This window comes from Saccopteryx leptura, chromosome 2 (assembly GCF_036850995.1).
Source record: "Saccopteryx leptura isolate mSacLep1 chromosome 2, mSacLep1_pri_phased_curated, whole genome shotgun sequence".
In the NCBI taxonomy this organism is placed as follows: domain Eukaryota; kingdom Metazoa; phylum Chordata; class Mammalia; order Chiroptera; family Emballonuridae; genus Saccopteryx; species Saccopteryx leptura.
Window position 1 is genome coordinate 4,702,600 of NC_089504.1, and position 26,096 is coordinate 4,728,695.

The 26,096-nt window shown below is 64.0% G+C and overlaps 2 protein-coding genes across 2 annotated transcripts in view; one reads left to right on the forward strand and one right to left on the reverse strand.

The window, feature by feature from the left end:
• The window catches only part of MED27 (mediator complex subunit 27), a 212,251-nt gene extending 190,066 nt beyond the window's left edge, over positions 1–22,185 (forward strand). Inside the window, exons 7-8 of the mRNA XM_066366884.1 lie at positions 19,514–19,591; positions 21,556–22,185. Coding sequence (XP_066222981.1) covers positions 19,514–19,591; positions 21,556–21,690 — 213 coding nt within the window. The 3' untranslated portion in view covers positions 21,691–22,185. The remainder of the gene's footprint in view (positions 1–19,513; positions 19,592–21,555) is intronic.
• Positions 1–26,096, reverse strand: part of PRRT1B (proline rich transmembrane protein 1B) — a 596,855-nt gene that overhangs the window by 292,145 nt on the left and 278,614 nt on the right. The gene's annotated exons all lie outside the window — the stretch shown is intronic.

A 26,096-nucleotide genomic window follows, 5' to 3' on the forward strand; every position in this document is an offset into this window, starting at 1 on the left:
CCAGGCTGTGGTGGGGCCGCCTTCCTGCCTGCAGCCACCTGTCTCAAAAGCCACGTGGGGCACGTGCAGTTTATGGGGTGATGTTGAGCATTTCGACTCAATGCCAAAAGGGTGACAGCATTCCTAAACTCTGCTTTTTTATACTATCAGCTTTTTCTCAGAATTCTGTTTCCCTCTGTCCACCCACTGAAATGTAAGGTGCCCTGATGGATGTTGCCTGTGGCATTCCCAGAAAGACACAGTCGCGAGCCCTGTGGTGACATGGCCTCCTGTCCATCATCGGCCTGGTCCACCCGCCCAGGCAGGCGGGCGTGGGAGGTCAGGGCCAGGCGCACTGGGGCAGCATGGGGACACGGCCCAGGTCATTAACAGAGGGAAGTTCTCGGGCAAAAAGCAGTCCCCAGGGTCCCGACGGTGCTGCTCAGTGCCGTGACGGCTCGCTCCCAGTGCTGCTCTGGTGCCGAAGCCCAGGGCGTCCTTTCTCTGTCGTTCGTCATGTGGTGCAGATCCTGTGCTCTGCCCACAAGTAGCTGCGGAGCGGTAGCCGCGCAGAGACAGGCCCACTGGGAGGCGGGAAGCCCCGGGTGACCCGCAGTGTGACAGAGCGGGGGGGGGGGGACGGCCTCGTGGGGCCACACCCCACTTCCACTCACCTTTCCCTCTCTGGACAGTAGTGTCAGGAGCCAGGCAGCTCGCCCTGTCCAGTCTCCTCGGCCGCACCTGTGCCCTGGGTCAGAGAGCCGGCGAGGCCCTGGCTCCATCCGCCACAGGAGGCTGGCGTGGCCTGCCTTTCATTGCAGCGGGGGCTCTGTGGGCCAGGCCTTCCCTCCTGGCAGACCCCATCCCCGTCCCTGGGAGTGGGGAGGGCGGGGACAGCGTGCTGTGGGTCCCCATCCCTGGGAGTGGGGAGGGCAGAGGGCGGGGACAGCATGCTGTGGGTCCCCTGTCCCTGGGAGTGGGGAGGGCGAGGACAGCGTGCTGTGGGTCCCCTGTCCCTGGGAGTGGAGAGGGCGAGGACAGCGTGCTGTGGGTCCCCTGTCCCTGGGAGTGGGGAGGGCGAGGACAGCGTGCTGTGGGTCCCTTGTCCCCTGGAGTGGGGAGGGCAGAGGGCGGGGACAGCGTGCTGTGGGTCCCCTGTCCCTGGGAGTGGGGAGGGCGGGGACAGCGTGCTGTGGGTCCCCATCCCTGGGAGTGGGGAGGGCAGAGGGCGGGGACAGCATGCTGTGGGTCCCCTGTCCCTGGGAGTGGGGAGGGTGGGGACAGTGTGCTGTGGGTCCCCATCCCTGGGAGTGGGGAGGGTGGGGACAGTGTGCTGTGGGTCCCCTGTCCCTGGGAGTGGGGAGGGCGGGGACAGCGTGCTGTGGGTCCGCTGTCCCTGGAGTGGGGAGGGCAGAGGGTGGGGACAGCGTGCTGTGGGTCCCCCGTCCCTGGGAGTGGGGAGGGCGGGGACAGCGTGCTGCGGGTCCGCTGTCCCTGGGAGTGGGGAGGGCGGGGACAGCGTGCTGTGCTGTGGGTCCTCTGTCCCTGGAGTGGGGAGGGCGGGGACAGCGTGCTGTGGGTCCCCTGTCCCAGGGAATGGGGAGGGCAGGGACAGCGTGCTGTGCTGTGGGTCCCCTGTCCCTGGGAGTGGGGAGGGCAGAGGGCGGGGACAGCATGCTGTGGGTCCCCTGTCCCTGGGAGTGGGGAGGGTGGGGACAGCGTGCTGTGGGTCCCCATCCCTGGGAGTGGGGAGGGCAGAGGCCGGGGACAGCGTGCTGTGGGTCCCCTGTCCCTGGGAGTGGGGAGGGTGGGGACAGCGTGCTGTGGGTCCCCATCCCTGGGAGTGGGGAGGGCAGAGGGTGGGGACAGCGTGCTGTGGGTCCCCTGTCCCTGGGAGTGGGGAGGGTGGGGACAGCATGCTGTGGATCCCCTGTCCCTGGGAGTGGGGAGGGCAGAGGGCGGGGACAGCGTGCTGTGGGTCCCCTGTCCCTGGGAGTGGGGAGGGCAGAGGGCGGGGACAGCATGCTGTGGGTCCCCTGTCCCTGGGATTGGGGAGGGCAGAGGGCGGGGACAGCATGCTGTGGGTCCCCTGTCCCTGGGAGTGGGGAGGGCAGAGGGCGGGGACAGCATGCTGTGGGTCCCCTGTCCCTGGGAGTGGGGAGGGCAGAGGGCGGGGACAGCATGCTGTGGGTCCCCTGTCCCTGGGATTGGGGAGGGCGGGACAGCGTGCTGTGGGTCCCCGGCTGCTGGCAGGCCGCCATCCTCACTGTGGAGTCTCCAAGGCTCTGCCCTCCGTCCTAGGGCGAGGAAGCTTTTTATAGCAGCACGTCTCCACAAAGCCACTCGCAAAACGGAGCTCAGGAACGGGGCCGCTGAAAGGGCAGAGGACAAAGGGCTGGGAAAGGTCTCGGGTGCCTCGTTCTCCTGACATTTTACTCTGCAGGGCCGCCGCTGCTTTGATCTTTAATGCCCTTCCTTCAACACAGTGTGCGTTTCCATCCCGTCACTTAGGAAGCGGCGAGGCCACAGGCAGCTGCCCCTGCGTCAGGTCTGCGCAGGCGGGTCCAGGCGGGCGGGCAGGCGGGGAGGCCGTGCGGGGCTGGCACGCGCTGCGCAGCCCTGTCCTTGGGGGCACGGCGTCACAGTCCTCGTGGAGGCGGCAGGAGCCTCAGTCCCGTGCCGTCAGCAGAACTCGGGTGCTCACACGGCCGCCCCGTGGGGTAGCGTCTGGGGTGGGCTACCACGGCTTCCTCGTTCACGTGGGCACTGCTCACGCACTCACTCACACCCCGATGCAGAGACGGGCCGTGTGCACCGCTGACACACTCACTCATGCCCCGATGCAGAGACGGGCCGTGTGCACCGCTCACGCGCTCGCTCACGCCCCGATGCAGAGACGGGCCGTGTGCACCGCTCACGCGCTCGCTCACGCCCCGATGCAGAGACGGGCCGTGTGCACCGCTCACGCGCTCGCACACACCCCGATGCAGAGACGGGCCGTGTGCACCGCTCACGCGCTCGCACACACCCCGATGCAGAGACGGGCCGTGTGCACTGCTCACGCGCTCACTCACACCCCGATGCAGAGACGGGCCGTGTACACCGCTCACGCGCTCGCTCACACCCCGATGCAGAGACGGGCCGTGTGCACCGCTCACTCACTCACACCCCGATGCAGAGACGGGCCGTGTGCACTGCTCACTCACTCACACCCCGATGCAGAGACGGGCCGTGTGCACCGCTCACACACTCACTCACACCCCGATGCAGAGACGGGCCGTGTGCACCGCTCACACACTCACTCACACCCCGATGCAGAGACGGGCCGTGTGCACCGCTCACACACTCACACCCCGATGCAGAGACGGGCCGTGTGCACCGCTCACACACTCACACCCCGATGCAGAGACGGGCCGTGTGCACTGCTCACGCACTCACTCACACCCCGATGCAGAGACGGGCCGTGTGCACCGCTCACACTCACTCACACCCCGATGCAGAGACGGGCCGTGTGCACCGCTCACGCACTCACTCACTGTCCGATGCAGAGACGGGCCGTGTGCACTGCTCACACACTCACTCACACCCCGATGCAGAGACAGGCCGTGTGCACCGCTCACTCACTCACACCCCGATGCAGAGACGGGCCGTGTGCACCGCTCACGCACTCACTCACACCCCGATGCAGAGACGGGCCGTGTGCACCGCTCACGCGCTCGCTCACGCCCCGATGCAGAGACGGGCCGTGTGCACCGCTCACGCACTCACTCACACCCCGATGCAGAGACGGGCCGTGTGCACCGCTCACGCACTCACTCACACCCCGATGCAGAGACGGGCCGTGTGGGGCAGACTTAGCAGGACATGTGCCCGTGGCCACCTGGTGATTTCCCACAGACAGGATTGAGTCATCCCTGGAAGAGGCAGCTCTCTGAAATCGTGGATACATCGGGCACGTGGCACGGACTGTCTCCTGAAATTGTATATGACAACCCTAGCTTGTTGCTAATTCCAAGTCCCAGAAAAGGGAGCTGTCCCAGCGTGGGGTGGTTCCCAGGGGACAGGCCTCGCCGCTCTTGAGTAAGGCCGTGAGGCCTGGTCAGCGTCACGCGGTCCAGAGCTCAGGAAGAGTTCTTTCCTTCTGGAAACCCTTCTTTGGTGGCACAGACACCGGCTGGTGCAGGCTGAGGCCGGGGGCGGAGGCCTCGTGGCAGGGCCCACACCCAGACAGCCGGGACTTCCATCTGATGGGCCAGGGTGGTGGCGGTCTGTGTTCTTTCCTGTGTTCGGCTGCTGCCTCGCAGGTGGACAGAGCGGAGGGACACCAGCTCTCAGCGGAGCGAGGGCAAGTGGGCAGCGTAGTGTAGGAAGGTGTACTCTGCATGCAGGTGACGGTGCGGGTGAGTTTTGGGAAGGAGAGGCAGTGGACAGCTCCTGGGCCCTCCCGGAGGGCAGCCCCTTCCCCAGCTGACGGCCGCTGTATCGACCAGGCCAGGAAAGCAGAAGGAAGTAGGAGTGGACGTTGTGTGTGTCGCCCGGGGCCTGGGAGCTGGGATGGCGGGAAGGGTCCTTACGCTCACCCTGCAGCGAACAAGCCTTGTGTCACCACCGGTTCTTCTAGGGGCGTTTGGCTGTCCACATGCTTCTAAGCCCAGAGCAGATGTGGTCATGTGTTTTCCCCACGGTGACCCAATTCCTTCCCTCCGCCAGGCTCCCTGAACCACTGCTGGGTGCAGGCGTGACCGAGAGCCTGGCCCAGGCACTCACGTGTGCCCAGTGCTGTGCTGAGCAGGGGAGGCTGCCCACTGCCAGGCGTGCTCTGTGGTCCTCTGCCAACGATGCCTCCCGGGAGGCTTGGTCACCTACCAGACCCAGGTGCCTTCCCACAACCCGGCAGGCTGCCCGGTGCTGCAGGCCAGTGGCCGTCCCGGACCTGGCCCGTCTACTCCACCATGAATGCCAGCCAAGCCCCCTCCCCTCACAACTTACAGTCTCCCCTCCTGTCTCGTTCACCACGGTGACGCTTCCAGAGAGGGGCGGCCCAGCGCTGCGGCCGAGAGCCGTTCTGCTGACCGTGACCCTGTGGGACCTCGCTGGCCTCGGTGTCCTCGCTGGGTCCACCGCTGTGGAGGGACAGCGAGCCTCTGCCCACGACTCCCTGGGCTGCTGGCAGGGGCTTGTGGACAGTGACCACTCCCCTTAGAAAGCCCCTCCCTCCCGCCGGCCTCTGCTGGTGCCTGTAGGGGTGAGGACACAGGCTGTGGCTCCCACAGGCAGGGGCTTGTGGACAGTGACCACTCCCCTTAGAAAGCCCCTCCCTCCCGCCGGCCTCTGACTCCCTGGGCTGCTGGCAGGGGCTTGTGGACAGTGACCACTCCCCTTAGAAAGCCCCTCCCTCCCGCCGGCCTCTGACTCCCTGGGCTTCTGGCAGGGGCTTGTGGACAGTGACCACTCCCCTTAGAAAGCCCCTCCCTCCCGCCGGCCTCTGACTCCCTGGGCTTCTGGCAGGGGCTTGTGGACAGTGACCACTCCCCTTAGAAAGCCCCTCCCTCCCGCCGGCCTCTGCTGGTGCCTGTAGGGGTGAGGACACAGGCTGTGGCTCCCACAGGCAGGCGGGTTGGCGGCCTCAAGGGGAGCGCAGCCCTCCGTGCTGCAGACCCCTCGGCCACGAGAAGGGGAGATGATAAAACCTCTGTGGGGTGCAGATGGCGAGGATTCGGGGCGAGCATACTGGGCAGTGCTTGCTCACCCTGGTGTGCCCAGTGCTGTGCTGAACGAGACAGGAGGGGAGACTGTAAGTTGTGAGGGGAGGGGGCTTGGCTGGCATTCATGGTGGAGTAGACGGGCCAGGTCCGGGACGGCCACTGACCTGGACACACACAACGTCCACTCCTACTTCCTTCTGCTTTCCTGGCCTGGTCGATACAGCGGCCGTCAGCTGGGGAAGGGGCTGCCCTCCGGGAGGGCCCAGGAGCTGTCCACTGCCTCTCCTTCCCAAAACTCACCCGCACCGTCACCTGCATGCAGAGTACACCTTCCTACACTACGCTGCCCACTTGCCCTCGCTCCGCTGAGAGCTGGTGTCCCTCCGCTCTGTCCACCTGGGAGGGCCACAGCACACCTGCGAGGCAGCAGCCGAACACAGCATACTGGGCAGAGCATACTGAGATGCTTGGGGTGAGTGCTGGATAAAGGTCGTTCTCGTCAGGAGAGGGACAAAGAACTCAGAACCCATGTGGCCCATCTTAAGTGAGGTGTTTTTTGTAAAAACCCAGCTGCCATGACAACCCCCAGCTCCCACCAGAACGCCACCCATCCTCGCGTTTCCTCCCAGTGCAGCGTCTCGTCTCTGGTCAGTGAGGCACAGAGGGGGCTGGGCACCCCCAGCCCGGCCCTTGGGCAGCCCGGCCTGCTGCCATGACAACCCTCAGCTCCCACCAGAACGCCACCCATCCTCACGGTTTCTCCAAGTGCAGCGTCTCGTCTCTGGTCAGTGAGGCACAGAGGGAGCTGGGCACCCCCAGCCCGGCCTGCTGTCGTGGAACCGCAGTCCCAGGGCCCGCCCAGGACGGGCCCTCGTGTCCTCACCGGGCGAGTGGGACCTCAGTGACCCCCGAGGGCTCCTGCCAGCCCAGCCCCCGCCGACCAGCAGGACGGGGCAGAGCTGCCTCGGGCCAGGCGCGCCCGCACCACAGGCTCTGTTCTTGGTCCCCTGCGTGCCTCATCTTTGATGGGAAGTAGGTGGCATCATCTGCATCTTCCTGGGAGCCCCGACGTCTTCGGATGTGTTTCTGTAGCTGCAAGGCTGCTCCTGAGGAGAAGACCACCACACCAAGTGGGCACAGAACAATTCAGGTGTGTTTGGGCGTGCTCTCTGGTGGCACCAGCCACAGAATCCAGCACTTGCCCATCTGTAAGACATTCAACTTCTTTCTTCTAAAGGGAGAGTCTTCATCCTTAGTCTGAGGTCCTGCTGTGTGTGGCTCCTCTCAACTCTGCACGAGGCCTTCGGCAGATGCGGAGGGCCGGGCAGGACCGTGAGAGTTCCCGTCCACCCAAGGCCGTCCTCCTGGGCAGTGCCCTAAGGCCTCTAACCCTGCTGGCCAGAACAGAGCAATAGAGTCTCTCCTCTGACCTCTCATTTTCTCAGGGTCCTGCCAGGTGAGGGGCTGCCGTGTGGGGCCACCTTGTTGACTACTCGCCTCACCTCAGAGGCCCTGAGCTGGGCCCAGGGAGGACAGAGAGGTCGACGTGGCCGCCTCCTCGTGGAGTGCACACCTGGGGTGAGGTGGGCGCTCCTGGTCACAGGTCAGGCCAGCACAGGGCTGGGGCGTGTCCACGGGTGCTGCTGAGAGGACAGGCATGCCCAGGGGACAAGGTGGGACAGGGAGGGAGGCCCCTGGGCGGGGGCTGAGCCAGAGAGGTGCCGCCCAGACGAGAGCAGAGCCACGGTCAGCGGTCAGGACGGGTCAGCGGTCAGGACGGGTCAGCGGTCAGGACGGCCGTGTGGAGGGGGCTGGGCTTGAGCAGCTGGAGCGCTGCGGAGTGGCTTGCAGTACAGGGGGCCAGGCGGGGTGGGGCTCACGGGAGCTCCCTGCATGCCCGTGTTTCCAGGGGCCCTGCAGCTGGCTGCCGCATGGCTGCTTTGCCTCTGGAGGCCGTCCTCAACAGCCAGCACATGGAGTGGACGGGCTTCCCTTTGGGGTGTCAGTGCCATCTTGGCCGGGACTTTACAGAGGTTTGGGATGCAACCGCTCCCAAAAGAAACCCCTAATGGAGGCCCTGGTATGTGCCAGAGGCCGTGTTCCGTGCTTGTAGGTGAGGTCTCATCCTCTTCAGAGCTTGGTCTCAAAGCTGTGACCAGGGGTTTTTAGCCAGAGGTATAGCAGGGTCTGTCTTTACCTCTCCACCCACCCCTGCAACAGCCCTGCCCGGGGTCTCACCCCCGACAGCATGGCCAGGCTCCAGCGGACACTTGCAAGCCCAGCAGAGCCCGTGCACATGGCTCCTTCCATCAGGCAGAGAAAGGGATTGATCTCGCCAAAGTCGTCCCTCGTCCCCCGGGACGGCCACGCCTGCTCCTCGGGCCTCAGGCCGCTGAACCCGTGCTGTGCAAACCCAGGGTGCAGAGTAGGGGCTTGGGCCTCGTCAGAAAGGCCACCTTGCCTCTGCTCTGCCGCACCCCCTCCCATCCTAGCAGCTTGTCTGCCACTCACTCCCCAAGCCCCAGCTCAGCAAGCACTTCAGGACTGACCTCAGAGCGTCTCAGGTTTGAAATAGGGACGGTTCCTCTTTCCTCGGAGTGAGCACTTGTGGGACTGCCTTAAATACTCTGAGGAGACCAGTGCTCGTGCTCAGAGCCCCGTGCTGGCAGCGATTTCTGTCTCGAGGCATTGAAAACACCACGTGCGCGTTTTTGACTCCTGGACCCGCAAAGAATTTTCTCCTTTCCAGACTCCTGGAGTCCATCTTCTTAACAGTGGGTCTGTCCTCGGCAAAACCCTGCACAGAGCCCCAAGCCCGTGAGCCGATCTTGTGTGGCACTGAAGTATACCCAGCGGGTGGAAGTTCGGTTTTACTTGAGTTGCAGGACCAGCATGTGTACAGCCCAGTAGCAGACAGAAGCTTGGCTCTGCCGCCGTTAGCTTGTGCTCCGGAGCCTGTGAAGGCCGGCGGGATGGGACGATGTCTCCTGCAGCAGGAGCCGTGCTGCGCTGGGCACCTCCCCGGTCCAGCGCCCCCTTTTCTGAACTCTTCGTAATCAGCCCAGAAACTGCAGGCCCGCGAGGGTGCCAGCACATCAGGCCTCAGGTGTTCCTGGGCTGGGGCAGGAACCTGGCACCTCTGTGCCTGCTGGGGTCGGCATGCCCTTGTTAAAGAAGGACCTGAACGTCAGAGCTGGCTGGCCCAGGGGGGAGCCCGCCGGGCACGGTGTGCCTTGGGGTGCAGTCAGGCCTCCCTCTTCTACCAGGGTCCTCACCGAGGTTCCTCTGGGGGGTGGTGACGCAGCCACGGTCACCAGATAATTAGTGAAGCAGGACTGGGCCCCTGTTCTGACAGCTGTGTCACCTCCTTTCCCACTGCGCTGCCCTTTGGGGCTCATTAATGCAGGCCAGAGAGGACCCTGTCTTCCCAGCATCGAGGAGAGGTGTGGGCTGCAGGAAGGCCAGGCTCTGGGTCTCCACCAGGCTTCCCTTTTAAATAAGCAACTTCTAAACACTCGGTACTTAATTTTCCCTACTTATTAATCTTGCAGAACATACTTGAATAGTTGGAGGCCCCGGCTCTCCTGGCTGGGCGGGGAGGCTTTGGGCTGCGGGCTGGGCTGATGTAATGTAGCTCAGTGCCATTCGCCCGGAGCGTGAGGAGGAGCACCGTGTAGCTGACCACTGGAGCCGCCTTGGGCTCAGCTCCCACCGGTGCTGCCGGTCACAGACCCGTCCCCTGGTGGCGGGAAGCGGGCAGTGATCCACGGTGGCTTTCCGCATGGGGCTCCTGACGCTCCTGATACCAGAATCGCCTTGGGGGGTGTTCTAACAGCACAGACCCCGTCCCCCAGCACAGACCACCTTCTAGGAGCTGAGGCTCCTGACGCTCCCGATACCAGAATCGCCTTGGGGGGCGTTCTAACAGCACAGACCCCGTCCCCCAGCACAGACCACCTCTAGGAGCTGAGGGACGGTGGCCCCGGCCCGTCGGCTGCACCGAAAGCTGTCCATCTGGCCCTGCTGATAGGCAGGACGATGCCTACAACTTCAGCAGGCTCGGGGATCCCTGAGGACAGTTCCTGGGCCACCAAAAAATATAACACTTGTTTTTCAAAAGAGGCCATGGCTGGCTGGGGAGTAAGAGTATAGTAAGAGTTTGTTCCCCCGGGTCCTCTCTGCTCGACTCTGCTGTCCTGTGGTCTCCCTGCTGCTCCCGTCCACCGCGGGCTCGGGGGGGCTGCCTTGGGCAGAGAGCGGTCTTGTCGGACCCAGCCCCGTTCTCGTGGCCCCGAGCTGGCTGGAGGGTGCCCGTGGGAGGAGAGTCAGGGCTCTGGGCGTCACGGTCGTCCCGCAGCAGCAGGGCTCTGCCAGGGGCTCCCCCGGGTCAGCACCCTCCTCTGTGGCCTGCACTTGCATTCGCGGTGGTGCGCCGGGCACACCTGGCTGAGTGCGGCTCGCTCTCGCTGCCCCGCCTCCCTTCACTCTGCGGGGTGGGGAGACTCCGTCAGTCCGGGGATCTGCCCCAGGGCCCCCATGTCTGTGCCGGACCCGTCCAGGGCGGGTGTCTGAGGTGTGGCGATGAGCACCGTGGGCGGAAGCTTCCGGCCTGGAGGCAGAGGGAGAGTTGGGGAAGGGGCGAGAACTGACGGGTTCTGCCTCCCCCCAGCACTCTGGGGGTCCGGTCCCTTCTGGGGAGGAATGGACTGGACGAGCTGCGTTTGCACATCCCACCGAGGCCTCTGTCCAGCCAGGGGCCTGGCGTGGGGGCCGCTGGGCACAGGCCCCGCCGGGCGGCTTGGGAGCTACTGGGCTGGGGCAGGGTACTCGGCGCCCGTGACTCAGCGGTGGGCACCCTCACAGCGCCGTCACAGGTGGCTGCGGGGAAGGAAGTGAGCTGACGGCAGGACCGCTCCGGCCGGTGGTGCTTGCTGCGGCCAGGCGCCGGTCAGGGGCTTTTCCTTCACAGTACACTTCATCCCTGCTCAAGGTCACTGGCTCGCCAGCAACACCCCACATCCAAAGCCTGGGCCCCCGCCAGCTGGGCGGTGTAGACCGCCCTCGGCCAGGGCGGGGCTCCCCAGACCTTGACGTGGACGCTGCTGTTACTGCAGGCCGTTCCTCTGGGGAGGGGGGAAGCTGAAATACCTCGTCGCCCCCCCCCCCGCCACCCTCCGGCTCTCACAGCTCCTCGTGCACAGGGTGGCAGAGAGCCAGGGACACGTGTTGTGACGGGCATCTCCTTCTCCAGTGTGTTGACTGGCAGCTGTCTCAAGGTCTCCTGATGAAAGATTCCTTTCTCCCTCTCTGCGCTTAGTCCCCTCAGTTTTGGTGCAAGAAGACCTCCGTCTTTCTGAGCTGGGGACGGCATTTCTGCAAGCACTGCTAGGCAGAGGAGCAGACTGGGAGTGGGTTAATAAACACAGTGGGTCTGCTGGTGGGCGCTGGAAATGCTGCCCTCCTCACAATAAGTCACCCACAGTCCACCTGAGACAGAGGGGAGGATGCACCCCAAACTCAGCAATGGGACCTCTTGTCCCTAGCCCGTGCCCCTCTCCACGCCCAGCCCCCTGCCCAGTCCCGTGCCCCTCTCCACGCCCCTCTGCGCCCAGCCCCATGCCCTTCTCCGCCCCCAGCCCGTGCCCCCTCCGTGCCTAGCCCTGTGCCCCTCTCCGCCCCCAGCCCCGTGCTCCTCTCCGTGCCCCTCTCTGCCCCCAGCCCCGTGCTCCTCTCCGCCCCCAGCCCCGTGCTCCTCTCCGCGCCCCTCTCTGCGCCCAGCCCCATGCCCCTCTCCGCCCCCAGCCCCGTGCTCCTCTCCGTGCCCAGCCCCATGCCCCTCTCCGCCCCCAGCCCGTGCCCCTCTCCACCCCCAGCCCCGTGCTCCTCTCCGTGCCCAGCCCCGTGCCCCTCTCCGCCCCCAGCCCCGTGCTCCTCTCCGCCCCCAGCCCCGTGCCCCTCTCCGCCCCCAGCCCTGTGCCCCTCTCCACGCCCAGCCCCGTGCCCCTCTCCACGCCCCTCTCCGCCCCCAGCCCCGTGCCCCTCTCCGCCCCCAGCCCCGTGCCCCTCTCCGCCCCCAGCCCCGTGCTCCTCTCCGCGCCCAGCCCCGTGCCCCTCTCCACGCCCCTCTCCGCCCCCAGCCCCGTGCCCCTCTCCGCCCCCAGCCCCGTGCCCCTCTCCGCCCCCAGCCCCGTGCCCCTCTCCGCCCCCAGCCCCGTGCTCCTCTCCGCGCCCCTCTCCGCCCCCAGCCCCGTGCCTCTCTCCACCCCCAGCCCCGTGCCCCTCTCCGCCCCCAGCCCCGTGCCTCTCTCCGCCCCCAGCCCCGTGCCCCTCTCCGTGCCCAGCCCCGTGCTCCTCTCCGCCCCCAGCCCCGTGCTCCTCTCCGCGCCCCTCTCCGCCCCCAGCCCCGTGCCCCTCTCCGCCCCCAGCCCGTGCCCCTCTCCGCCCCCAGCCCCGTGCTCCTCTCCGTGCCCAGCCCCGTGCTCTTCTCCGCGCCCCTCTCTGCGCCCAGCCCCATGCCCCTCTCCGCCCCCAGCCCCGTGCTCCTCTCCGCCCCCAGCCCCGTGCTCCTCTCCGCGCCCCTCTCTGCGCCCAGCCCCATGCCCCTCTCCGCCCCCAGCCCGTGCCCCTCTCCGCCCCCAGCCCCGTGCCCCTCTCCGCCCCCAGCCCCGTGCCCCTCTCCGCCCCCAGCCCGTGCCCCTCTCCGCCCCCAGCCCCATGCTCCTCTCCGCGCCCCTCTCCGCCCCCAGCCCGTGCCCCTCTCCGCCCCCAGCCCCATGCCCCTCTCCGCCCCCAGCCCGTGCCCCTCTCCGGCCCCAGCCCCGTGCTCCTCTCCGCGCCCCTCTCCGCCCCCAGCCCGTGCCCCTCTCCGCCCCCAGCCCGTGCCCCCTCCGTGCTCAGCCCCGTGCCCCTCTCCGCGCCTAGCCCCATGCCCCTCTCCGCCCCCAGCCCCGTGCTCCTCTCCGCGCCCCTCTCCGCCCCCAGCCCGTGCCCCCTCCGTGCTCAGCCCCGTGCCCCTCTCCGCGCCCAGCCCCGTGCCCCTCTCCGCCCCCAGCCCCATGCCCCTCTCCGCCCCCAGCCCCGTGCTCCTCTCCGCGCCCCTCTCCGCCCCCAGCCCCGTGCCCCTCTCCGCCCCCAGCCCGTGCCCCCTCCGTGCTCAGCCCCGTGCCCCTCTCCATGCCCCTCTCCGCCCCCAGCCCCGTGCTCCTCTCCGCCCCCAGCCCCGTGCTCCTCTCCGCGCCCCTCTCTGCGCCCAGCCCCGTGCCCCTCTCCACCCCCAGCCCGTGCCCCCTCCGTGCTCAGCCCCGTGCCCCTCTCCGTGCTCAGCCCCGTGCCCCTCTCCATGCCCCTCTCTGCGCCCAGCCCCGTGCCCCTCTCCATGCCCCTCTCTGCGCCCAGCCCCGTGCCCCTCTCCGCCCCCAGCCCCGTGCCCCTCTCCGCCCCCAGCCCCGTGCTCCTCTCCGCGCCCCTCTCTGCGCCCATCCCCATGCCCCTCTCCGCCCCCAGCCCCGTGCCCCTCTCCGCCCCCAGCCCCGTGCCCCTCTCCGCCCCCAGCCCCGTGCCCCTCTCCGCGCCCCTCTCTGCCCCCAGCCCCGTGCCCCTCTCCGCGCCCCTCTCCGCCCCCAGCCCCGTGCCCCTCTCCGCGCCCCTCTCCGCCCCCAGCCCCGTGCCCCTCTCCGCGCCCCTCTCCGCCCCCAGCCCCGTGCCCCTCTCCGCCCCCAGCCCCGTGCCCCTCTCCACGCCCCTCTCCGCCCCCAGCCCCGTGCTCCTCTCCGCCCCCAGCCCGTGCTCCTCTCCGCCCCCAGCCCCATGCCCCTCTCCGCCCCCAGCCCGTGCCCCTCTCCGCCCCCAGCCCGTGCCCCCTCCGTGCCTAGCCCGTGCCCCCTTCGTGCTCAGCCCCGTGCCCCTCTCCACGCCCCTCTCCGCCCCCAGCCCGTGCCCCCTCCGTGCTCAGCCCCGTGCCCCTCTCTGTGCCCAGCCCCATGTCCCTCTCCACCCCCAGACTGTGTCCCTCTCCATGCCCAGCCCGTGCCCCTCTCCTTCCCCAGCCTGTGCCCCTCTCCACGCCCTCCTCTTTTTGAGTCGCTCCTTTCTTCCCCTCCCCTCTGCAGGTCCCTGTCTTGATGGTTGTTACTTCTTGGCTCCTTCCCCCCTTCCCTGGCTCGCCATCTGCTTTGATCTTTTCAGGGCTCTTTTCAAGCCCTGCTCACTGGTGGGATGAATGGCTGCGTCCCGGGAGCATTAGTGCCCTTCCTCGGCCTCCCCAGGCAGGGCGGCTTTTATCTCCCCGTGGAATCTCATTAGCTCCACAATGCACCGTGGACCTCGCTGGGCTGGCACAGCGTCGATTTAAATTAGTTAATAGCAAATTTTTTTGTTGCCCCAGGCCTGTTTTTTCCCAAGTCTTGGATGCTGAGCAAAAAAACAACTTTGTTGTTGAAAAATGTAAAACAAAAATGTTTTGAAGGTGGAATGCTTTGACAAAAAGGAAGATGGTTGTAGGTGAATGTCTCCAACATCCGGCAGCCCTGTCTTCCCTGTTGCTTCGGAGTTCCGTCCAGAACCCAGAAACCAGCACTGGGGAGTCTGGGAGGGGGCGAGGAAGACCCCGCCCGTGAGTCAGCTGCATTTCCTGTTAAAATGCTTCTGTAGTTGGTGATGGGAGATTCAACACATTAAATGAGCTAAATGATCGTGTCAGCGCTAGAACAAACCGCTACCTTTTGGCAGGTGAGGGAGGACTTTATACAGGACCTTCTGAGAAAGAGCCTCCATCTGGCCGGATTGCTGACCCAGGAATGGAGAGACTAATTAGGTGCCCTGCTCAGAGCCAGGTGCACAGCAGAGCGGGGGGAGGGGGTGCGACTCCAGCTGCACCGGGGCCAGTTCATTCAGTGCGTTCTGTTCCTGAGTAGAGCCAGTGACGAGTCTCCTAGCCGGCGCCTCGAATCGGGACTCTGGGAGGTGGGGGGCAGGTGACGTCTGGAACTCACCAGGAGAGCCGACCAGGGTGCCTGCTGGGAGAGAGGCCGTGGGCTCACCCGTGTGAGTCTCCGTCTCTCCTTCTGTAAAACGAGGTGCAGTGCACGCCCACCTCAGTCCCTGTGGAGAGTGAGTGTGAGGGGCACGTGCATCGTGCGCTCTCGTCAATACAGTGATTAGTTAGTGACTAATCCCGTGGCCCCGAGAATCCCACCACCTTTCAGAGCCGGGAGCCCCACAGCCCCACCCTGCCACACCCTTGTGAAGTTGGAGTAGCATCGGATTTGTCCTTGGTTTTGTGCCACAGAATCAAACGCTGAGCCCTCTGGGGCCTCTCTCTCGGAGCCTGGAGCACTCGCCACCTGGCTGCGCAGAGCTGGTCCCTCTCTGGCGGGGCGGCCTGCGTCGCCGGGAAACATCCAGTCTGGAGGAAGCCCTCCCCAGACCGACTGAGTCAGCATCTTGCTGGGCAGCAGGGTCCCCAGGGGACGTGTGCTCGTTAACTTCTGCATCCTTGTGCATTTTAGCATCCCTAAGAATAGCTGCAGAGGCCGTGGTCTGCGCCCAGCACAGAGGCCGCCTGGGTCTGCGTGGGGCCCACACGCTCCCTGCTGCAGTGCCGCAGGCCCGTGGGCCACGTCTCAAGCAGCACCGTTCCTAGAAGGGAAACGTCCTCGGCCACAGCCTGAACCTGTGGGCCTGGCCGATGCTGTGGCGCCCTCGGGGGAGGGGAGGAAAGGTCCCCGGGGACAGAGCAGCGCGAGAGGAGGGCAGTGCTGCCGTGAGCTCCTCCGTCCCCGTCACTCAAACCACCAGTGTTCCCTGCTCACACCACGCGCCACCCAGAGTGTCAGGGCTGGGCTCCTCCCCAGCACTCGGGGACCAGGCCTCCCGGAGGCTCTGCCAGCTCGGGAGTTCACTCTGAGCAGGGTTCCCGACCTGGCAGGGGAGAGAGGGCCCGGGGACTCCACAGCCGCCCTCCTCTGGCTCCCAGTGAGGTGACAGCCACCACTGCCACTTCCCGGCGTGTGGGCTGGAGTCAGCCCCCTGGACCGAATCTCACCGGAAGTCCTCACGTGCCGGACAGGGCAGGAGAACCTGGGGTGAGCCCAGGAGCTGCCGGCACAGACGGCAGTCTGGGATTTCCAGCGGGCGTAGGCCCAGAGTCCTTGGCTCCTCGGAGTCTCCCGTCCCCACATGCCTCGTATGGGCCACCGCCCTGGATGTCTCAGGGATGGCCTGGATCGTCCATTCCGTCAGGAACCTGCACTGGGCACGAGACAGGCAGGGCCTGTGGCCTCTCAGGGGTCACAGTCAACTGAGGGCAACTGACACTAAACACATTGCAAGTCGTAACTCTACAAGTGCAGCCGTGGGGATTGCCAGAACTGGAAAGCTCTGAGCCCGGGGAACTCTGAGAGGCGTCTCTGCACACCCCGAAAAGGGAGTGGGCACTGGGAATGGAGGACCAGGGGGGCTGGCAGCATTTCAGCAGAAGGGATGAGAGGCGAGGAAGCAGGACCAGGTCCCGCAGGGTCTAAGGTGCCGGTCGCACGTCTGGATTCTGTCCCACATGCGTGCACTCACGCCAGCAGGGTCCTCTGCAGCGAGTGACATGGATTTACAGCTCCGGAGTCACTGATGTTTACTGAACCGCCTGCCCGAGTGTCATCAACCCTCAGTTACCCCGTGTGGCAGCTGTCGTCTACGTCACCCACATTTTCCATGTGGGAAGTCAGCAGCTGAGAAAGGTGACCTCTGCCCGTGGGGGCCTTGCCGGAGGGGCGCAGGCCGAGTTCAGACCTCAGAGCCCACGGCCTGTCCCCGCTGCTGCGGAAGCTTCCTCCTAGCGCCGCGGAGGAGGCCGGGAGGGGAGGGTGGAGCTCAGTGAGAGCGGGAGGAAGCAGAGAGTCCAACCCCAGGACCAGAGACACTTGAGTAAAGCAGTGGACAAGCCCAGGGGTCCAGCTTAGACCACGGGGTGGGTGGTGGCGGGGTCACTAAGCAGCCACAGGGGAAGCAGGTCTGGAAGAGTGCGTCCAATGCTCCTGGAATTAGCGTGATGTTGTACCTGGTTAGTGGCTTGCAGTTATCAAAACTCAGCCAGCACAGTCGAGGCCGAAGATCAGCTACGGGACAGAGGGGGAGACGGGCACGGGTTTGCCAGGCCAAGCGGACATGCAAGCACAGAGATTCCTGGCAGTGTTTGGGGGAAGCCCCAAAATCTGAAGGTCTCGGGGGTCAGCTGGTCCCATGAGGGAAGCAGGCAAGGGCTGAGCCTCAGGGACGTGGGCCCAGTACAGCTGCAGGCCCTGCCCAGAAGCCTGGCCGTGCTGATGGCGGCCCCTTGGACATGCAGGGCCCAGGGAGGTCCAGGACACAGCTCGACCCACGGAGGGACTCGTTGCATCCTCACGCGACCCCTGAGTCATGCCCTGCCCAGAGCCTGGCCGTGCTGATGGCGGCCCCTTGGATATGCAGGGCCCAGGGAGGTCCAGGACACAGCACGACCCACGGAGGGACTCGTTGCATCCTCACGCGACCCCTGAGTCAGGCAGGTGGCTACTGCCCCCCCCCCCGGCTTCTGACACTTCAGGAGACGGTGGGGACCCGGGTCAGGTGAAGTCTCCTGAATTTAAATGTTGGTCATTTGTGTTAAAAATGGTCGAAAGAACAGCAAAGATACTGTCCAGCCAAACAAAGCATCCCAGTCTCGGCGGTGGCCTCTGGGTGGCCAGTCTGATCGAGGAGTTGGGCCCTGGCCCGGCACCCAAGCTGCCAAACTGGACGGGTCTTGACTGGTCTCAGAGGACCCCCAGGGCTGGACGTGCACCTTCCACATCTGGGAAAGGACGGCACCCAGAACTAGGGGACAGCAAAGCCCTGCCCGGTACCCTGCTGAGACGGCTGCCTGATGTGCTAGGTGACGTGTGGGCGGGGCTTTGTTAGGGGTGGGGCGTTGCCAAGGCAGCGGTCAGTGCAGGAGAGAGGGGCGTCTGGGAGCCTCCTTTCTTTCATGGGGGCACGTGGGAGCATAGGGAATGTCTTATAAAACAGCACGTGCGTGGGTTCTTTTAGCAAGGTGCCTGGATGGGGAAGAAGCAGGCTTTTAAGCTCAGGTACGCTTGGGGCCAAGTTTGCTTTGCTGCTTTGTAGCAGTTAATGTCACCCCCCACTCATCACCCGCCATCTTGCCAAGTTATCGTTGCTCTTGTTTAAAAAAAAAAGTTGCTCACTTTAGAAAGCTGTCTGTCACAAAGCTTAAAATAAACAGTCTTTGCACTTGAAGGAATAAGCACCATTTATCTTGGAAGTCTCTCGGGTAAGAATTTCTCAGCAGTGTTGGATACGTGAGCTGTTTGCTGTGTTTGCAAGGAGGCCAGTGCAGGTGTTTCTGGTGTGTGGCCTTTGGTGAGTGGGCGATTTTATTTCTTTATTCAACAAAGACGTAGCAAGCACCTGCTCAGTGCCAGGTGATGTTCCGGGCCTTGGGGACACAGCCTGACCCAGATGAGTGTGGTCCCTGCCTCCACAGAGCTGATCATCTAGTGCAGGGGTCCCCAAACTTTTTACACAGGGGGCCAGTTCACTGTCCCTCAGACCATTGGAGGGCCACCACATACAGTGCTCCTCACCCCCATGAAAGTCCAGTGGGGGCAGAAGGCAGGTCCAGGGCCCGGGGAGGCAGGCTAGAGGGTCAGGGCGTCACAGGGTAACTGAGGCCTAGAGAGGGTCTGTAAGCCTTCTATAAGCCAGGGGTGCCTGGGTCCTTGCCCTTAGGGAGGTGGACCTCTCTCTGAACGTGGGTACAGACCCACAGCTGAATCCATTTCTGCGTCATTTGTAGCTCCGCGTGTGGGGCCTGCCTCAGCCCCCTGGTTGCGGCCTGACCTGTGTGCTTACCACTCTGACCCCCTCAGCATGTGGCCCAGTGCTCTGGGAGGTGGGACCCATCATTCCCCACTAGGTGGACCGTTGTTTGTTCTTGCACAAAGCCTCATTCCATTTTAACCACAGCGTCTGTAACGGCAAGAATCCCTAATGAGGACAATCAAATAAACCATGTGTTTGAACATAACCATCAAATTAGATCTAACCTATTAATTTGCTGATTGATGGCAGAGCATTAGAATTCATGGAGTCATCAGATTTCAGAGCTGCGGGGATCCCAGGCCAGCCCCTTTGTTTTCCAGGAGCGCATTTGCGACCCTGAGAGATGGTGTTTGGACCGGTCAGGAGACAGCGTCAGGGTCTAAACACAGTGGGTTCCAAGTGGTTGCCGGGTGTCTCTCGTGGGCTTCCAGCAGTTGTGCCCTTGACCCTGCTGATCAGACCTCTGCTTGGAGTCCTGGGACAGTGGGTGTGGCCCTCCAGGAAGCTGAAAATAGACCGTGCCTTCCGGTGGCTGGTCAGAGGACCACACTTTGAGTGGCGAGGTGCCTCAGAAAGATCATAATAGTGGACCCAAGGGAAAGATCGTCAGAAGTTACCGTATTCCTGGAGAGAAAACCTGTGTGGCGACACATTGTGAGGCAGAACGGGAATGCAAGGCTGCGTGAAACCGGGTCCTCGTGCAGGCGCCGCAGGCCGCGCGCAGGAGCTGCTCTGCCCCGCGCAGGGCCCTCCCCTGCGCCCACCGCCACCCCTCGCCCTGGGGCTCCCACGGCCCAGCGTGCGTGGCCAAGTGCTGCACCCTCCGCCCACCCGTCGGCCGCCTCCTTTGTGCCCACCACGCCCCCACCCAGATGTTCAAAAGCAGATGTTTGTCCTCCAAACAGAATTCATCTGTCTTACTTTCTCTGCGCTGACGGGGGAGTGGCCTCTAACTCCCGTTGTGTCCTTGGCCCCAGGTGACGGACCATGCCACCACTGCCCTGCTGCACTACCAGCTGCCCCAGATGCCGGACGTCGTGGTCAGGTCCTTCATGGTAAGTGGCCCTCAGAGCCGAGGCTGTCATTGAAACCTTGGCTGCCCCCACGGAGGCTGCACACGTGGCGTCCACACCGGAGACCTCACCGCAGGAGGTGGGCCGTCGTCGCATGACCCTTTCTTCCCGTCGGGAGGTCCCAGAGACGCCGTTTCCCTGCGGGGAGGGAGTTTTTCTGTCCTTGCAGAACAGCTGGTGGTTTCAGAAGTGGTTTCTACTGCCGACTGAGTCACAGACCTGTGTTGGCTCCTGGTCCGTGCCAGCCCCTGTGCTTGGTGCTGAGCAGAGAGCGGTGACTAAGATAGGTCTGGCACCTCCCCCACGACATGTCATCCTCTGATTAGAAGAGTTGGGGCTCAGGATGAGGGGTGACCCCAAAATAGCCATTCCCCAGAGTGCTGGGGTCAGCTCCTGCCAGCTTCCGTTAAGTGTTCGGTGTCGCAAGCTGGCTGGAAGCCACTGGTAGCTTGGAATCTGGTGTTTCCACCCTGGGCACCAGCAAGCAGGACTGTGCCCCACCCTCCTGCAGCCAGCCCACCCACACGCTGCCGCCGGTGTGTCACGTGGCGACCAGCTGGCCCGAGCAGGCCGGCAGCTGGCTGCACGCGCCCTGACAGCGCCCAGCTGTGTGCGCGCCGCGCTCCTGCCCTCGCGCCAGCAGGCCCCGTCCTTCACCGTGGCACAGCTGCCTTTCTGGTTCTGGCCGGAGAGGCGGCCGGTGAGAGCCTGCCCGGAGGACCTGCCTGTCAGCAGGTGCACGTCAGTGCTGACGGCTGGGCGGAGCATGGCGGCCGTCCGGTCACGGTCGGCTTCTCAGAGCGCCCATGCTCACCTCCCGGAGGACGGCCTGGCCTCACGGTGCCGGGGTGTGGACAGGCAGCGCCAGCTGCCCGGCGGCTCACTCGTGTCCAGAGGACAGTTCAGCCAGCGTCTTCGCAGGCTCTTCCTTTCTGGGGAGACACAAAGGCCTGATTTTTACCTAATGTGCGGTAATGCTTCCTTCCCCTTCGTGACGCACTTGGGGTTTGGGGATCATTTGAATCTGATCAGCACCAAAGGATAAATAGTTAAACTGAATGATCCCTTGACCTCCTCAGGGGTTTTTTTTTGCCAAAACTCCCAGCACCGAGCCTTCGGCAGGGGGTTCAGTATCGTTGGGGTGCGGGCTGCCCCACGAAGGCAGCCGTGGTGGGGACGACGATGTGTATCGATAAACTCGCCGACCTCTCCAGAGAGCAATCTTCTGCTATCGACGTAATTCAGGAGGACGTTAAGTGATGAGACCCACGGGCCCCTGTCACAGTGAGAACTTGCTTACCTGTCGTTGTGGGGTTTGGATTGTGGGGGCCTTTTGCAGCGCATCTCCTTGAGCAGGGAATTGAGTTAGGTGAGTCTCATCCTTATGTATGATGCCCGAGAGAACGCTGCACCCTGAACCACTCAAGTGTGTCTTTGCCACTTATTGTGTTACTCGGTTTCGTCAGGCGTGTCGGGCCACGTTGTGACAGTGACTGATGACCTCTGAAATCCCATTAGACAGAAGGCATGTTGACCTCTGCAAATTCTAAAACCGACATCAACGCGAAGTCTTCCTCCACGCGTGTCTGTGACCACTTCGGGGTGGGGAGCGGAAGAGGGCCGGTGCTGGCGCTCAGAGGACACGGGACGCAGACGGAGTGTGCCCGCGTGCGCCCCAAGCCAGGGAGCATGCCTGCCTCCAGAGTAGCAACTCCTATTTCTAAACCCCCTCGTGGGGAGGGGCCCGCACGAGCAGCAGAGCCAGAAGTCAGCGGCGCTGGGACCCTGTGGATTCCGCGGGCGGCTTTCTGTAAGGCCACGGGTATCTGGGACTCACGGCCACCATAAGTCAGTCCTCTGGCCTCGAGGCCACTGGGCCGGACAGGAAGGACGGCCCTGGAAGCCGGGCCCCGCTCCTTTCACCTCTGTCCTTGCTCTCTCTCCAGACCTGGCTCCGGAGCTACGTGAAGCTGTTCCAGGCCCCGTGCCAGCGCTGCGGGCGGTTTCTGCAGGACGGCCTGCCCCCCACCTGGAGGGACTTCCGCACCCTCGAGGCCTTCCACGACACCTGCCGGCAGTGACCCCTCCTCGCAGCTTCCAGACCAGCCCCCACAGCGTGGGCAGACTCCCTGCCGGCAGTGACCCCTCCTCGCAGCTTCCAGACCGGCCCCCGCAGCGTGGGCAGACTCCCTGCCGGCAGTGACCGCTCCTCGCAGCTTCCAGACCGGCCCCCGCAGCGTGGGCAGACTCCCTGCCGGCTGGCACGGCCCTCCCCCCTCGGAAGCGTGTGTGGTCTGAAGGCCGGGCCTCTGGAAGGGCAGAGTCCGTCTCTGTGGGTGGGAGTGCCGAGGGCCGAGTGGGCACGTGGAAGGCGGAGCCTGCGGAGGACTCCGTGTAGGGCACCGCGCATGCTCGGGCGCTGAGCAATGGCGACGAAGCCAGCCTCCCGCACGTGTTCCAAGTCTCCGCGCGAGCCCTGTGGACTGAACCGGCTGTTGTGTTCACACGTGTCGTGCTGGTGTTCTCTTTGGCTCTGTAACTTACCTTGTGAGCAATAAACATGTACGCCAGACCAGGCCCTGTTTCCTGTTTTCAAAGCACCTTTTACAAGCAGAGAACGTGAGCAGACTGGGCCTTTCGGAGAAGACGCTTGGCCCAGTCGCGTTCAGAACGGGTCTTTCTGCGGCGCCTTCACCTGCTCCTGGCTCTGAGGAGAGCGGGCGGTGTCGGTGAATGTGTCATCTCGGCAGCTCCAACAGCAGGTGCTTCCTGAGGAAACAAGTGCACTGCTTCTTCTCACTGATCCCGTACGCACGCACCAGGGGACGGGGACCTGCCCTGAGCCGGCGTGACAAGCAGGCCTGGCGCCTTTGTCCCGAGTTTTGACCTATTACCGTGAACAGATTCCAGCCCCGTCTGCCGAGTCCGGTCAGGAACTTGACCCCCGGCATTTAGAGTCACCACCCCGTGTCAGGTTCCCGAGGAGGAGGGGGTGCGTCCCAGAGCCGCCGGCTGGCCTGCACTGCTGAGCACGTGCTCTGTGCCAGGAGCCGTGCAGAGACGCCGCCGTCCAGAGGTCCACAGAGTGGGTGCGTCCTCCTGGGTCGGGTACCCCGCGGCACTCCCCACTCCACCCCGCCAGGCCAGAGGGAGCCAGAGCAGCATGGGCGTGTGATGGTGGACACCACAGGACAGTGCCACGTGTCCCTCAGGCCGTACCCAGACCTGCAGAGGCAGGTGCCCTGGGGTGGGGTTCAGCAGGCTGGTTGTTGACAAGCCCCCAGGTGGCTGATGTGGGCTCTCCGGGGGAGACGGCGTGCGTCCAGTGCCTGGCCCGGCGGGAGCACCCTGACAGGCAGCAGGGGGGTTTAGATTAAACACGATGGTTCATCACATTTAAGATGCACCGCTTGTAAGAGGCACCATTATTTTTTGAACACCAAGAAAGAAAAACACACTGCCAATTAGACTGTGGCACAGACCTTAATGATGACCTGGGTGACACGAGTCCGTCACACCAGCCTTTCATTGCTCCGAAATCGCCTTCATCCGTCCAGGAGGGTTGGCAAGTCCTGCTGCCTTCAGTCGCGCTCTTTCTCGTGACGGGCGGCCCCTTTACGGGGTCCCCGCAGCAGCACAGAGCTGCTCCCCGACTTGCTGCTGCCTTCCTTGCTCTCGTCCCCGGAGACACATTTGCTGGTCACTTTGGAAGGAAATACAGTGTGGGGGACATCGGCTCTACGCGCACAGTAGTAGTTCCTCCTCGTCTGCGGGTCTGCTTTCCGCAGGCTCTGATACCCGTGGTCAGCTGCGGTCCGAAAACACTGAATGGAAAATTCCAGAAAGAAACAACTCATGTTTTAACTTATGCTCCATTCTGTGGAGCGTGATGAGATCTAAGCCCTCCTGCTCTGTCCCGCCCGGGGTGGCACTGATCCCCTTGTCCAGCTCTCCGTGCTGCCCACCCATCAGTCACGCGGGCTCGGTTACCAGACTGACCGGCACCATCTCTCAGGCCACCCTTAGTTTACTTAATAACAGCCCCAAAGCTTTTGTTGCGACATATTGCTATAGTTTCTGTTTTATTGGTTACTGTTGCAGTCTCTTACTGTGCCTAATATATAAGTGAAACTTTAGCAGAGGCATTATGTGCAGGAAAAAACAGTGTATCTAGGGGCCGGTATAATCCACGGTGTCAGGCGTTCACTGAGGGTCCTGGGACGGATCCCCCACTGGGGTGGGGGGGCTGCCGTGATGAGATTTTGTTTCATTGCTGCACATCTTTGTGAAGCCCTTTAAATGGCAAGCAGACGGACCCTGTAGGACTCCAGGTGTGCATAGCTCACGCAAAGTGACAACCGCATGACCAGCAGTGACCAGGTTGGAACACGTGCAGGTGACAAGGACATGGTGGCTGCCAGCTGGCTAGAGCGCCCATCGGAGATGTTCACGTGTGACGAAACAGCCCTCTGCGGACGGCTGGGGTTATGGAACAGTGAGTCACGCTGTACGTAAGCTGCCTGGGTGTTAACCGTGTGACGCCTGACTGCCGCACACCTGGGGTCCCCAGCGGTACCGGCCATCACCCTAACTGTCACCGGGTTCCACGTTCAGGAGGGGCAACACCGTGGGGGGCGAGCAGCTGCTCAGAAGTTAGCGGCTCTTCCTTCTGTTCGTGGCAAGTGACACCTGTTCCCCTGCCCTGGGAGGTGTGCAGAGCTTCCGTTTTTAACAAAGGTGTTTAGGCAGAGAGGGGACCGTAAAAGAAAAGGGTGAAATAAAAGCACAGGTGGAGAGTGTGGCTTCAGTGAAAGGTGTGAAGGGGGCAAGCCGGCACTTGGGGGCTGGGACCGCCCCTCTGGCCTGCTCCCGTGGGGGACGCCGGACTGGGCCCTCCCCCTCCTGGGACGCTGACAGTCAGGACAGAGGCGGAGGGGAGCGGGAGGCGCTGGGCCGATGGACCCAGCGAGACTGGCCCTCAGTCAGTAGTTCCTGAGGCCGGGCACTGATCTGTGGGCAGTGTGCACTGTTCTCGTTTTCTGATTTTTTTTTTTTTTTTTTTTACTTATTTAAAAGAGGGGAAAGATACAAGGGAGACTATCTCGTTCTCCAGTCCTGAGGGGGCACACTGAGGTGGGCAAAGGCGCGGCAGGACCCCGAATGCTCGGTGATAAAGAGGAGGACGTGAGGGGGCCGTTCAGTGCTCGGTTCTAACAGACAGACAAGAGGACTGGTCCGGCGGGGAACAGAGACCGCAGATGGACTGGGAGCAGTGCTGAGATCGGGGTGACGAGGACACAGGGAGGCCTCCTGGGGCTGCGGGCACTGGCGGGGCTCCCACAGTCCCCCTGGGGCACCTCACAGAAAGGAACGTGGCCAGCGACGCGCGTGCGGTCCAGACGGTACCTGGTCTGTCCTGGGTGGTCCCTGGGTGAGACCTGTGCGGCATGTATTCTGTGTGACCTAATCATCACCCAACAGCTCAGCACCGACTGCGCCAGGCGTACCACACCTCTGTCCGGTGCCATCCCAGGTGGGCGCGCGGTGATTTCCCCGCTGTGTGCGCAAGGGCCCGGCCGGAGGGCCTCACACAGCGGATGCCGCGCAGCCCAGCGAAGGGACGAGTCCCCGCCCCGCACTGGTGCGCCTCCCCGGTACTGCGGGGGGGGGGGGGGCAGCTTGCACACCGCTGCCCAGAGGAGGCTCCCTCAGGGGGAGCAGCAGCAGCGCGCCCACACCCCATGCCCGTGCGGCCGGGTGGTGACTGTTCACCAGCAGGGCCACCGTGAGGACCGGGCAGAGTGGAAGGAGGAGGCCCCGAGAGGCTGAACTAAATCGGGAACCGGCCTTTTCCATCGAGGGCCGTTTTCACACTCACACTGCCGCCGGGAAGCTGCGGGCAGGAAACGGTCTCTCAGTGTGAACGTGCGAAGTCTCCGTCGCACTCGAGTGTCAGCGTGTGGGCCCAGCGCTAAATTGAGAGCCTCTGAAGGTCACCCTTGAAGGGACGACAGCTTCAGCCACCAGGATGCTCCCAGGATCTGGAGCCTCCGCCAACCTGAAGGAAGGGAAGGGAGGCACGGTTTCCAACCGCCGGTCCGCGAAAGGGTTCAGCACCCAGGTGCCGCGTGAAGAGCCAGACCCAGTGATCTTAGTCGAGTTCGCGTCTGCTCAGGGTGATTTCTGCCTGAGCGGTCCTGAAATAATTCTCCCATCTTCGCCGGTCCCCCGGTGAAAAAAGATTGAAAACCACTGGGACGGAGGACAGAGAGTAGCTTGCTCCCCCCCCCCCGGCTTCTGCACCCCCACTGGGACGAGGACAGAGGGTAGCTTGCTCCCCCCCCCCAGCTTCTGCACCCCCACTGGCAGGAGGACAGAGGGTAGCTTGCTACACCACCCCCACCACCACCACCACCACCACCCCGGCTTCTGCACCCCCACTGGCAGGAGGACAGAGAGTAGCTTGCTCCCACCCCCCGGCTTCTGC